The sequence below is a fragment of the Indicator indicator genome, chromosome 23 (genome assembly GCF_027791375.1).
Source record: "Indicator indicator isolate 239-I01 chromosome 23, UM_Iind_1.1, whole genome shotgun sequence".
Classification (NCBI taxonomy): domain Eukaryota; kingdom Metazoa; phylum Chordata; class Aves; order Piciformes; family Indicatoridae; genus Indicator; species Indicator indicator.
In genome coordinates, this window is record NC_072032.1 from 13059066 (window position 1) to 13072281 (window position 13216).

Below are 13216 nucleotides of genomic sequence, written 5' to 3' on the forward strand. Positions count from 1 at the left end.
ACAGCTCCCAAGCTGAAGGCAGGCTGAGGCCTAAGGGGATCAGTGCTGAGGAGGAAATGTTGGGGCAGGGCCTGTCACAGGAGGTCGCCACTGCCCAGGCCAAGATTTGACTCTAATTAACCAAGGCCAGTAGTTGCCTGTAGGCCCTCAAAATGACCATCTGCTAAGCAGACCCTTAATTAAGCTAGAAATTAATTCTCACGTTTGGGTTGGAGGAGCGCACCGGCTGACGGCCCCACACCGAGCAGGGCTCAGCGGCTGGGGGCACTCAGTGGTGGTGCCCCACACGGCCAGGGGCTCAGCAGCTGGAGGTGGGGGGCGCTCAGTGGTTGTGGGGCCTGCCCCGGCCCCGGCCCCGGGCACCAGGCGCGGCGTCCACGGTGGAGCGAGGGTTCTTGATGGTCTCGTCCACGGAGACGATGAGGCAGGCGGCCTCGGAGGCGGCGGTCAGCGCGTTGATGCGCACGACGGCCGGCTCCCACACGCACGCCTCGAAGTTATCCGCGATGTCCTCCTTGGTCACGTCCACGCCGTACCACATCCCGCCCTGCAGGCACAGAGGAGGCAAGAGGGGCTCCGTACAGAGCTGCGCAGGACCTTGGGGCCGGCATGGTGAGGTGGAGATGTTCAGGGAGAGGCTGAGACTGGGCCATGATGGATCATGGGATGATGCTTGAGAGGACTCAACCCCAGCAAGCCTTGGTGGTGAGAGCAGTGCTTGTGAGGCCTCATGGAGTTGCTGTGCTCCATTTAGAGAGAACCTGCAGGAGCCCTACAGCACCAACTTCTGCTCCAGAGCTGTCTCCCTCCCTGACCCACAGCCCCAGTTCCTGCAGCCCAAGGCAGAACTGCTCACTCTGGGGCATCAGCCCCAAGTCCACAAACATCAGCAGGATGGAACATGGCAGGACTGACCCCACTGGGACAGATGCTTTGCTTGCCAAGGGCCAACCTCTCGCTGCCTGAATGAGGATGGCATGTGCACATATGTGTGCTCCACAAGGTCTGAAGTGATCAGCTCAGGACCTTCACTACCCTCATTCAAGAAGAGCAGAGGTGCTGGAATGTGTTACAAGGACAACAAGGTGAAGGATCTAGAGCAGAAGTCTTGTGGGGTTGTTCAACCTGGAGAAAAAGAGGCTGAGGGGAGACCTTCTGGCTCTCTACAAATCCCTGAAAGGAGGTTGGAGCGGAGTGGGGCTTGGTCTCATCTCCCAAGGAGCAAGTGATAGGACAAGGGGAAGCAGCCTCAAGTTGCACCAGGGGAGGTTTAGTTCAGACATGAGGAACAATTGTATCCCCAGAGGGCTGCCAAGGCCTGGAACAGGGTGCCCAGGGCAGTGGCAGAGTCCCCATGCTGGAGGGCTTTCCTCCAACCACAACTCTTATGATTCAGTCTGCAGCTCCTCTGGAGAACACTCAGCTTGGCCAAATTCAACACCCTCATGACTTTGATATTGGACACAGCAGCCTCCCTCCTGACAGATGATGCATTTCTTAAAGGCAAACCAAGCCTCCACGCTGTGGAAGTCACAGGACAGCTGCGATCAAAGGCGAAACAGATCTCTTCCTTATCGAGAAGCCTGCAGCAAGCCCCTCCTTCATCTGAGCACCACACATGGGGTTCCAGCAAAGAGGACACAAGGCTAACATGAGCTTTGCTGGGTTACACCGGGTCCCTCAGGCTCAGAAAAGGCAAGAAGGAGGAAAATCTCACACACGACTGGTCAGCCCCGACAGCCGTGGGTTCAAGGGTGGCACTCACCTGCGCGTGCTTGGCTCGCAGCTTGTTCAGGATGTTGGTGGCATCGAAGCCGGCGTTGTCGCAGAGCTGGCGGGGAATGATCTCCAGGGCTTTGGCATAAGCACCGATCAGCAGCTGCTGCTTGCCTGGAATGGTCCTGGAATAGTCCCGGAGGTATTTGGAAAGCTCCATCTCTATTGCACCACCACCAGCAACAACAGAATCGTTCTGAAAGAGCAAGGGAAACTGGCATTGCAGTAAAAACCTCCTTTCCTGCATGTGCTGCAGTCAGGGTGATACAGACACACCAGTGCAGGCTGCTGCCATCCTGGGGAGCTTCAAGAACTTCCATCCGTTCGGGGATGCTGTACCAGGGCAGGCCACAGACCACTTTAAAGCACTTAAAAGAGATTTGCGGCAGAACTTTGCAGCCAAGTCCTGCTGTTTTTCCCCCCCCTCCCTGTCTGTTTCAGCAGGGAGCTCAGGATGTTCTTTCTAAAAGCAAAACATCCAAAAAATCTTGCTGCTCTTCTTCCCATCCCCTCAGGACGCTCAGCCTCAGAGCTGTTTTTAACCAAACCCCACCACATGAACACGTTTTTATGCATAGCCCAGAAATGCTCCCAGGCAGCATCTACCACAGGGGACTAGCAACTCCACAAGCACAGCTTGCATCCATACGTGGCCCTCACTTCTCTCCTGGTGCTCCCAGCCTGCCTTCACAGCCAGGGGACAGTGACCTCACAGACTGACTGGTCACCAAGAGAGGGAACAAGTGGCTTTAATGGGTGCTGACAACCACAAAATCCACCCTCCTATGCAAACCTACTGAGGCTCAGCCTGATGTACCCCAAAGACTGTCTTCCCTTGAGGATGGAGGAGCTTATGGAACACATCACAACCCAGCAAACAAGTTGCCTACCTGGATATTAGTAAAGCCTTTCACACTGTTTCCCACAGCATCCTGCTCATGGCTTGGACACTTTGCTGGGTGAAAAACTGGCTGCATGGCCAGGTCCAAAGGGTGGTGGGGAATGGAGTTAAATGCTGTTGGTAACTGGTCACAAGTGGTGTTCCCTAGGGCTTACTACTGGGGCCAGCTCTCTTTAATATCTTTATCAATGACAAGGAGACTGAAAGCACACTTGGTCAGTTTGCAGATGACACCAACTTGGGCAGGGGTTTTGATTTGCGGGAATGTAAAGACAGGGGGACCTGGAGAGACTGGATCACTGGGCTGTTAGAACAATTTCTTCCCCAAAAGGGTTCTCAAGACCTGGACCAGGCCGCCCAGAGCAATGGTGGAGTCCCCATCCCTGGAGGAGTTGAAAAGCTGTGTAGATGTGGTGTTGAAGGATATGGTTTAGTGGTGACCTGGGAGTGCTGGGTTAACGGTTGGACTCAATGATCTGAGAGGTCTTTCCCAACCAAAATGATTCTGTGATTCCAAGTTACAGCTGTACTGAAGGCAAAAGCCAGATGTGCCTAAAAAGCAGTTGGCAACACTGCAGAGCCAACAATTCTTTGGCCAAGGAACAGCACTTGAGTTCATTGATCAGATGCTGCCCATCTGCACAATCCACTGGCTGAAAGCTCTCACTCTCTCTCTCAAGAGACCTCAGCCAAACACTGGGGTATGAAAAGGTTTCTAGAAAGACTTACAGCTGTGCCAGGTCCCATCAACCATCCCAAAGCCACTTGGGCAGGGAAGTATCTCCACCAGTCCTTACCTTGATTGCTCTCCTGACTATCATGATGGCATCATGCAGGGACCGTTCTGTCTCCTCCATGAACTGCTCTGCACCCCCTCGCAGGATTATTGTGCACGTCTTGGCCTTGGGGCAGCCTGTGAAGAAGTTGTACCTGCCAATGGCACAAGGCAAGAAGGGTGACAGTGAGGGAGAAGCAGTGCTGCTGTGGAACAGATTTGTACTGACACCACAGTATGGGACAGAGAAGCTCTTACAAGCATAGAAAAGAGGCAAGATGTAGGTGAAAGCTTCCTCCTGGCCTCTCCCTTAGCCTCATATAAAGCAACAGTAACACAATCTTGGCTTCTCACCATGACCTTAGGGTGCTCAAACCTGCTAGATGGCAGCTTTTCAAACTTGTGTTTGAGTGCTCAGGCAGGACTGCAGGTATTTACCTCTCTCCTCCAATCTGAGTCTCCTCAAAGAGTTCACATCGGCCCAGAACATCATCTGACAGGGCATTGACACTGGTCTGGATGGAACCGCCACAGGCCTGCAAGGGAAGGAAGTAAAGCATGACATTGCCACCATGGGCACACAAGACAAGTCTGTCCAGTGGGTTCCTGCTCTTCAGAGCCAGTCTGGACCTTTTAGCAACCTGTTCCAGTGCCTTATCACAGTCACAGTGACAAATTTCTTCCTCATCTCTTACTGAAGTCTCTCCTCTTTCAGCTGGACACTGCTATCCCTCCTCCTATCACTACAGCCCCTGATTGAGAGCCCCTCCCCTTCTTCCCTGTCTTTACTCCAAAACAAGGCAGCTCACCATCATCGTTCGCTTCAGATCTTCTTCTGGGACACGACCAGCACAAAACATGTCTCTGTCTGCAAAGTACTGGGTAGCCACATCACCAATGGGGAGTTTGGAGAGGACAACTTTGGCTCCTGACTTGTGGATTTTGTCTAGTTTGTCATACAAGATGTTCCACTCAGCATCCACGATGGCCTGGTAATCCTGGCAGGGAGAGGGAGAAGAAACAAGCACCCACTTTAGAGAGGACTGGGAACACAACCCCACAGCACCAAAGGAAGAGCTCTCTTCAGACAGCAGCAGCCCTGGCACACAACTGCTTTCCAAGGCTCAAAGGTGATTTTGGGTTGCTCTATTTTATAGCAAAGAGCTCTCCCTGCTAAAATGCTTCCAGCAGCAGAAGAGAGTTGATAAAAGGGCTGGGTGAACTGACAGAGAGGCAGCAACAAGAGAGCATGAGGAGGAAGAAAGATCATGCTGATGTCTGAGAGGTATTTACAGACCTGTGCAGGGAGGCTGTGGTGGAGACTCTCAGTATCTATCACAGAGGAAAAACAGCCCTCTTGAGGAATCTCATCCTCACTGGCATGCCCAGGCTTTCACAAGCCTGTCATGCTCTGCCTGGCAGTGAAATGCAGCCACAGACAGCTGGGACAGCTTACAAAGGAGACAGCAACACCACACACAACAGCCAACTACAACAGGAGACTGCAGTGTTCCCCAGGGCAGACAGAGGAGCTTCAAGGAAATAATTTCTGAGATCACAGTGGGGCCAAGACACCAAAAGCACCTCCGTAGATCACCTATTCAAACCTCCTGTAGGGTCACCCACAGCAGGCTGCGCAGGAGGCTTTGGAGTCTCTCCAGAGAAGATGACTCCACAGCCTCTCTGGGCAGGGCTCCAGCACCCTCGCACCAAAGACATTTTCCTCCTATTCAGATGGAACCTCCTGGGTTCCAGTTTGTGTCTGTTGCCCCTAGTCCTGTCACTGGGCACCACTGCAGAGTCTGGCCCCATCCTCTTGCCCACCATCCTTTGGCTATTGAGCATTGATCGGATCCCTTCTCAGGCTGCTCTTCTCCAGGCTAAACACCTCCAGGCCTCTCAGCCTGTCCTCCCCACAGAGAAGCCTTAGTCCCCTCACCATCTGTGTAGCCTCCACTGGACTTCAACTTTCCAAGGTGTCAGAGAATGACTACGTTTCCTAAAGGTATTTTAACAAGATGGAAAGGGAACAACTGTCCAAATGGCTACCTTCTTTGGTTAAATATTCAGAACTCTCAAAGCACTGCTTAACAAACCTTGCCTGGAAGGCCACTTGTTAGGCATGGAGAAGTCTCCGCACAGCTGACAACTTCCCAGAGCACTGCTGAGCAGAAATATGCCTGTAACTCACAAGTCTGCCATACCCTTCTCCCAGCTCAGCCAATACAACCCAGCAGCTATTGTCAGGGGAGGCAGGACATGCAGAAGGCAATCCCATTTATCCCAAGCAGCCACCACACCTTGTGGACATGAGGAAGTGTGACAGGCTCCCTTCAGCTCTTACCTCCACCGTGTTTACTCTGACTTCAGCGTTGTCCTTCTCAGCTTTGAGCTCCAGCTCCACGTTCAGCAAGGCAATCTTGGGAGACTGATACTTCTTGGGCTGCATTTCAAACCCAGCATAAGAGAAGGTCTTCTTAAAGGCAACTCCAGCCACCAGCTGAGAGTCCTTGAAGAGAGGGATTTGTGTTAGGCTCAACCTCCCAAGGTTTTCTCAACAGGGTTAATAACTCCCACAGGAGACTCCCTGTTTTCAGAGTCCTCATTTACAGAGTGCTCACCAACAGATGTCTCCTTGGATTAACCCACTTTCAGAGAAAACAAGCAGCAAGGGTTTTCTTCTCTCTTCACACACCAGCTTCTATCACTCCCTTTCTACCCCTCCAGACACCACAGCCAAAGATGCCATACACAACATCTTCAGATCAAGGGATGGAGCAATCTGTTCTCTCTCTGATATCTTTCCCATTTCTCCCCTTTGAAGATGGGTACTTTTCATCCACAGCTTCACATTCAGGGAGGGTATTTTGCCCTCATTTGTGTTTCCAAGCTCCATCACTACCTCCAGGACTGGTTTACAGCAGGACTGCTCTGCCCAGCAGTGCTCTCTCCCTGACATGAACTCAACCTCATGTCTAGGAGAGAAATCAGCACCTTAACCTCCTACTACGCAAGGGTCTGATCACACTGCAGACTTGCCTCTCTCCAGAGTGAGGCCCAAAGGATCCCTCTGTCCCTCCTAAGCTGGACAAGCACAGATCCTCTCTGCTCTGACTGGATGAGATGACCCAAGAGCTGGAAAGCCCACTCTGAAAAGCAGCATGCTGAATTATTTGCCCCATCGTTGGGCAGATCTCCAAGGAGTCTGACAACAGAATTTCAGGGATGAACAACACAGAGCAAAGAGAGCCACTTTTATCCAGAACAGGAGACACCACCCTCCCCAGGGGACTGATTTCTGCAAGCCTCAGAACACCAGCAGGCCCTGATACTGCAAAAACAGATGCTGAAACGTTCATAATTCACTACATCAGCTGTCTGGGCAAGATAATAATGTAGCTGTAACATCTCATCTCAATGGAAATGCTCATGCAGAGTGTTTCAGACAGTAACAACCACACAGAAATAATTCAGAGACTGTGGTGGGCTTTACTCTGCAGCAAGAGGTCCCAAATCTATACAGGATACAGGCAGGAGGTATCATGGACACACCAGTTCTCCCACAGCCCCAGAACCCCCTGCCACACACCCATGACAGTATTCCAGCAGTGCTGCGTGCCCATCATCTGTCCTTCCCACCACTAGATCAGCTCCTTCAGGTTTATTGTGCATTTTTAACCAGCCCAGTACTCATGCACACAACCAGGACTGTATGGATTTTGGTTCCAGAAGTAGTAAAGACTTCCCACAAGGTAAGCATTTAATTTTTTGCAGAGATATAAATGGGAATTTTATCAGTAACAACATCCACCACAGAGGGCAGCGAGATAAGCGAGCATCTGGCTCAAAAAAAGATTCTCCACCTGCAGAAAAGAAATGCAGCCCTCCTCACTAAGCTTTCCCCTCACACCAACAACTTTGTCTTGCTCTGGTAATTCCTTTACTGGAATTTGGAATTAAAATTCTATTTCCTTTGGTAATTCCCAACGTTATCAAGGTGGGGTCTTTGTCTCATCCTTTCAGGACAGGCTCTGACAGAACTTACTTCCAAAGCACCTCCTTGCACCTTCTTTATTCCAATCATTTTAAGTTGTAACAAGTCATCTAGCATCATGACAGCATCTACAACCATCTTGGAGAAAAACTCCTTGCTCTGGGATATCAGCTTTGAGCTCAGGGCTGTGGCTGCACACTTCTCCAGCAGGCTTCTCTGCTCACTGCAAGGAAAAGAACACACAAGGTTGTGTTCACTTGTTGACTCCTCCCACAAGCTCCCAAGACGCCATGGCTGGTCTGATTAATCCACTGTGACAAAGATCAGCTCCCTTGTGTCGATGGGGAAAGCAAGGCACATACCACAGCACAACTTTCTCTTATGGATCAGACTTGCACAGACCATGCTGGCTGGCTTTTACACACCACAGGCCTGAGCAAAACAGCAGGGTTCACAGAGGTAGAGAACTTCCTCTCTATCCCAAGGAAGTAAGGAGATTCTGAAACCCTGTGAAGATGGCACATTCTCTAAACCATTAACTCGGGTGACGTATGTCCTGACAGAGTGGATGATGTGAAGTTCTTTACTGAAAGTGTGGTCAGGCTGCCCAGAGAGGTGATGCAGTCCCTGTCCCTGGAAGTGTTCAAGAAGCTACAGATGTGGTACTTCAGGAGATAGTTTAGTGGTCATGGTAGCTGGGTTACAGTTGGACTCAATGACCTTAAAGGTCTTTTCCACCCTTAGTAAGTCTATGATTCTATGATGTAAGGGACACCAGAGGAATATGGATCCAACTCCCAGGCTCTATCACCCAAGTTACTGCTGACCAGGAGGAGGACATGGAGGAGGAGAGGATGTGCATTTCACATCACATTTTGGTGCATTTAAGATGCAGTTCAACTTGGACTTTTACTGCAGCTCTTCAGTTAAGGTCAGATCAAGCAGATAAGAGCTTGAAATGCAAGGAGCAAACAAAGTCTGGCACTTTCACCTCAGCTGAAGGGATCAGCTCTTACTGCTATTAGCTGGCAAACTTCATGTGTCCAACTGCTAAAATGTGTCTGGATTTTCTGAGAAGTGCTGAGCATTTCACACTGCCACTCTATGCAGCAAACACTGCCAGTCTCCACTACCACTGGCAAAAAGAAATCAGGCCACTTATTTTGGTACCTAACTTCCTCCATGCACACTGGCAGACAATGGCCTACATAGTGGCTGCAGCCCCAGGGACAGCATGGCACCCTCCCCAGAGGAGGAGCAGGAAATCCTCAAAAATTCACAACCACAGCTTGGGGCCACAGCTGTTCAGCCTGAGCTCCAGACCTCAGGAGAGCTGCAGCAGGAGTCAGAGATGCCCTCACACCAGCTCAGTGAAGCCCAGCAACACAAGCAGGGCATCAGTAAGGGAAACTTACTCTTTATCTTCCTTCTTCACTGAAACAGCAATGTCTTTGATCTTGTTTACAGCCTGTCAAAACACAAGCCAGCAGCTGGATTAATGATTCATGCTCGTGAGCTGATCAGATCTTCAACTTCTCCAGTTTACCTTCTCTTTTACTCCCTACTTCAAGTTTCAAGCACTTAAGCTGTTCCACCCCTTCCAGCATAGGTAATTCTAAGAAGCACACCAACATCAATTTAATAGGATCAGGAAGAGGCTCAGAGCTGCTCCACTGCTTTTAGCAGACATCTGGGGAACCAAAGGGCTGCTGGGGGAGTTCACATTCAGAGGAGATGGGACTGCTGGGCTTCCCAGGATGTGCAGGAGAATGGCAAACAAGTTATCCCATTTATTCATTCCTCCCTGAAAGGAAACCAAAGGAAGCACCAGTGCTCCAGAGGTGCTAACTGGTACTGACAGCTCCCTGGCACCTGCAAAGGCAGCTGATATTTGCAGGAAGACATCATGAGATCACTGCTGTCACTCCCCACGCCCATTCACTACTGAATTTTGCCCATAAGCGTGATGTTCTTCCTCTGGCACCAAACTCCTCTACCCAGCCTCTGGTGGAGCTCAACTCACCCCTCAGCTAGAAGCAGTGCTGCCTTACCAGCTGCGTGGCTGTGCGGAAGGCACGGATGATGATCTGAGGATGGAGGCCTTCCTCCACATAGGGCTTCACTTGCTTCAGAAACTCAGCAGCGAGAAGAGTTACAGATGTGGTCCCATCACCAACCTGCAAGGAAAGGAAACATTCTGTGCTATCCATGTGCTGCTGAGCAGCTTCAAAAAATAGGCAAGGACTTCCAGAGAAAATCAGATCTCATCATTTTCTCTGCTCAGGGATTCTTTAGTGATTGTTAAGGGCTGAGCTCAGACTAATCCCACTGGAGGGTGAAGTCTCATTTCCCATGAACTCTGTGCCTCTGAGGTTTCCAAACTCCCCACCAGATTTGCCCAGAACAGTGTCTAAGATTTCAAAGCACTCATGGAAGAGCAGGCATCAATAAAGAAGCCAGAATAGATGCCTGCGCTCCATGAGCAGTTCCCACCAAAGCCCACAGAAGCACCAAGGTGAGCAAGCTGCTGCTGCATTTTGCCTCTGAGTGCAGGCAGGTGGCCTTCCTCCTACCTCTGCATCTTGAGACTTGGCGATGTCCACCAGCGTCTTCGCAGCCGGATGGACAACGTCGAGGAGCTTCAGGATGGTGGCACCGTCGTTGGAGATGGTGGCTTTGCCTAGGAGTGATGTAGAAAAGAAAGTCAGGCTTGTCTGCCATGGGTCCAGCCCAGGGGAGCTTCACAGACCTCAGAGAGGCATAAATACAACCATTTCAGAGCAGCCAGTCTCACTCTGCTTCACCATCTCACCTTTCAGGTCAAACGTGCCCCCCATTTGTTGTCACACCAGAGCGCTCCACAGCCAAGCCCTGGTCCTGCATCACTGTGACTTCTGTCACATCTGAACAGCCACAAGCTCTTGTTCCAAATGTGTACTTAAAAGTATTTTTTCTTCAGTCAAATGACTGGCATTTCTCCTTTGGGATTTGGTATTTTAACACACTCCTACAGCCACATACACAACCCTCAGATGGCTGAAAAGGGAAGTGAAGGAGTCACCCTCATGGAGAGGAGCCCAGAATGGCTGTTCCACAGAGAGGCTCTCTGCAGGTCCCTCCATTCTGTATCAACAGTATCTTTTAGACCCATTTTGGAGCACATTAAGTGAAATCTGAGGAGGTTTAGGCTGGACATGAGCAACAATTTCTTCACCAAATGGGTTCTCAAGTCCTGGACCAGGCTGCACAGGACAGTGGTGGAGTCCTCATCCCTGGAGGGGTTTAACAGCGTTGTAGATGTGGTGCTGAGGGACGTGGTTTAGGGGTGACCTGGCAGTGCTGGGTTAATGATTTGACTCCATCTTAAAGGTCTCTTCCAATCAAAACAATTCTATGATTATCTTCTCTTGAACAGCAGAGGCTGGAGTCAATGTGTTAAAGAGAAGATTGAGACATAAACCAAACCTCTGCTGTGAGAGTTAAGCTCAGTACAGGGTGAAGCTGCATGCAAATGCTGTATTTGGTAGGTGGCTCCAAGCCAACACGCACTGCCAGCACTTGGACACTCTTCTCCAGCCAGTTTTCTGCAGGGCTATGAAGCCACTGCCCAGTACTTACCCCCATCATCCACAATGAGCTTGTCCATGCCCCGAGGTCCCAGCGTAGTGCGCACAGCTTCAGCGATCACCTGGCAGGCATTGATGTTGCTGACAAGCTGGGGGATGCCCTGTGAGGTGTCTGTCCCCTCCTTCAGCAGGATAACTGGTGTTGGCTGAAGAGAGAACCCACAGCAGAGCTGTTACTCCCATCCCAGCAGCCTGCAGGATAACCTGGAGCTAACCCCTAACACAGTCCAGCCAGGTGCCATCATGCAAAGACACCAAGACCAAAACCCATAGTTCCCTCAAAATTCCACTGCTGTCACACAACCCTACTGCTTTCTATCTCCCACTGCTCCCCCAGTGTAACTGGAACTCACCTAACTGCCTCCAGGAGAGGCTCTGGGACCATATCTGATTGGCCCCAAAAGTGGGCTTCCTCCATACAGTGCAGCTCAACAAAGTTCTGAATTTGATGGTAGATGGACACAGCAGACAGGGAATTCTCAGTGCTCTGAGAGCGCTACTGCCCTTTGCAGAGATCAAACAAGTCACAGAATTGTTTTGATTGGAAGAGACCTTTAAGATCATCCAGTCCAACCATTAAGCCAGCACTGACAGGTCGCCACTAAACCATGTCCCTCAGCACCACATCTACACAGTTTTAAAACCCCTCCAGGGATGGGAACTCCACCACTACCCAGGGCAGCCTGGTCCAGGCCTTGACAATCCTTTCAGGGAAGAAATTTTTCCTCGTATCCAACCTAAACCTTCCCTGGCACAACCTGAGGCTGTTTTCTCTCATCCTATCGCTTGCTCCCTGGGAGAAGAGACCAACCCTCCCACCTCACTCCTGCCTCATTTCAGGGAGTTGTAGAAAGCCAGACAGGGAGCCTCAGCCTCCTTTTGTCCAGGCTGAACAAACCCAGTTCCCTCAGCTGTTCCTCTCAAGACTTGTGCTCTAGACTTATCAACATCATCGTTGCCCTTCTCTGCACACACTCCAGCACCTCAATGTCCTTCTTGGAATGAGAGGCCCAATGTGCCTTACAGGCAAAGCTCAAGCAAAACCCAAACTCAGCCAAAGTTTGTGAGGCACTAGTTTTAAACAACCACCTGTGGTCGTACATAACAGGGCTGAAACAGATGATACCTGAGGGCCCTTCCAACCTGATATTGTATGGAGAGCCCATCCCTGGAGGGATTTAAAAGCTGTGTAGATGTGGTGCTGAATGACATGGTTAAGTGGCGACCTAGCAGTACTGGATTAACAGTTGTACTTCATGACATGAAAGGTCTCTTCCAACCACACAATTCCATGACTGACTACTGTACTAAAAAGCAACAGGGCTGGGGCTGAGGGGCTAAACTGGAAGTATGAGAGGGGTGAAGATCACAGTCAGGCCTCCCTAAATACTGGAAACATTTTGGGGAAGAAAACTCATTAAGTTCTTCCACATTCACCAGAGTGGACATCTCATAGTCACAGTCACAGAACGTTTTGGGTTGGAAACAGTCTTAAAGACCAACCAGCTCCAACCCCGTCCCTGCAATGAACTAGATCGCTCATCCAACCTGGCCTTGAACACTCAGGGAATCCACAACTTCTCCGTGTCATCTGTGCCAGTACCTCACCGCCCTCACAGTACAGAACGTCTTCCGTAGATCTAATCTAAATCCCCCCTCTTTCACTCGAAAGCCTTTCAAAATCCTAACGGAAAAGACACCGGGAAAAAAAAAAAAAACGGGGAGCGGCCGACACGGTCAACAGCAAGGGAGCACCGAACTGGGCAGTGCCGAAGGGGCTCCGCAGCCGGGGACGAGGAGATCTGAACCGTGTTGCTGAGGGGGCGCAGGGTGGGGGTCTCCGGGACCGCCACACCCGAACTGCTTGACTACAGCTCCCAGCACACACCAGCCTGTACCCCCGGGCCCAGGACGCTCCAGGTAGCGGCAGGCTTCTGCGGCCGGGTGGCCTCTGCCATCCCCTCCCGCCGGGCCAGAACGCGCATCGCCCCAGAACGCGCATCGGCCCCGCCGAACACAGCCCTGGGAGAATGGAAGAGGCTGAGGAAGCCTTTTTCGGGCGGCGGGACGCGGCGGCGGTAGCGATGGCGATGGATGACACTCACCATCATCCTGACGGCTCTTCTCGCTGCGGCTCACCCAGC

The 13216-nt window shown here is 51.2% G+C and overlaps 1 protein-coding gene across 1 annotated transcript; it reads right to left on the reverse strand.

Moving 5' to 3' along the window:
- Nucleotides 1–322: 322 nt before the first annotated feature.
- CCT7 (chaperonin containing TCP1 subunit 7) lies at nucleotides 323–13215 on the reverse strand. The gene is made up of 12 exons (XM_054391491.1): nucleotides 13178–13215; nucleotides 11065–11218; nucleotides 10020–10126; nucleotides 9498–9623; nucleotides 8862–8914; nucleotides 7498–7669; nucleotides 5797–5961; nucleotides 4262–4450; nucleotides 3891–3988; nucleotides 3475–3607; nucleotides 1766–1972; nucleotides 323–547 (listed from the first exon to the last, which is right to left on the reverse strand). The coding sequence occupies exons 1-12, from the start codon at nucleotides 13181–13183 to the stop codon at nucleotides 323–325; spliced, it is 1635 nt and encodes a 544-aa protein (XP_054247466.1). The 5' UTR covers nucleotides 13184–13215.
- Between the last annotated feature and the right edge of the window lies 1 nt (nucleotide 13216).

Excerpts from the sequence above, each read along its gene's own strand:
- CCT7 (XM_054391491.1), bottom strand. Across the intron at positions 10,127-11,064 it reads GCTCATTGTGGATGATGGGG|GCAAAGCCACCATCTCCAAC; the intron begins GTAAGTACTGGG and ends CATCACTCCTAG. Across the intron at positions 548-1,765 it reads TGCGAGCCAAGCACGCGCAG|GGCGGGATGTGGTACGGCGT; the intron begins GTGAGTGCCACC and ends CTGTGCCTGCAG.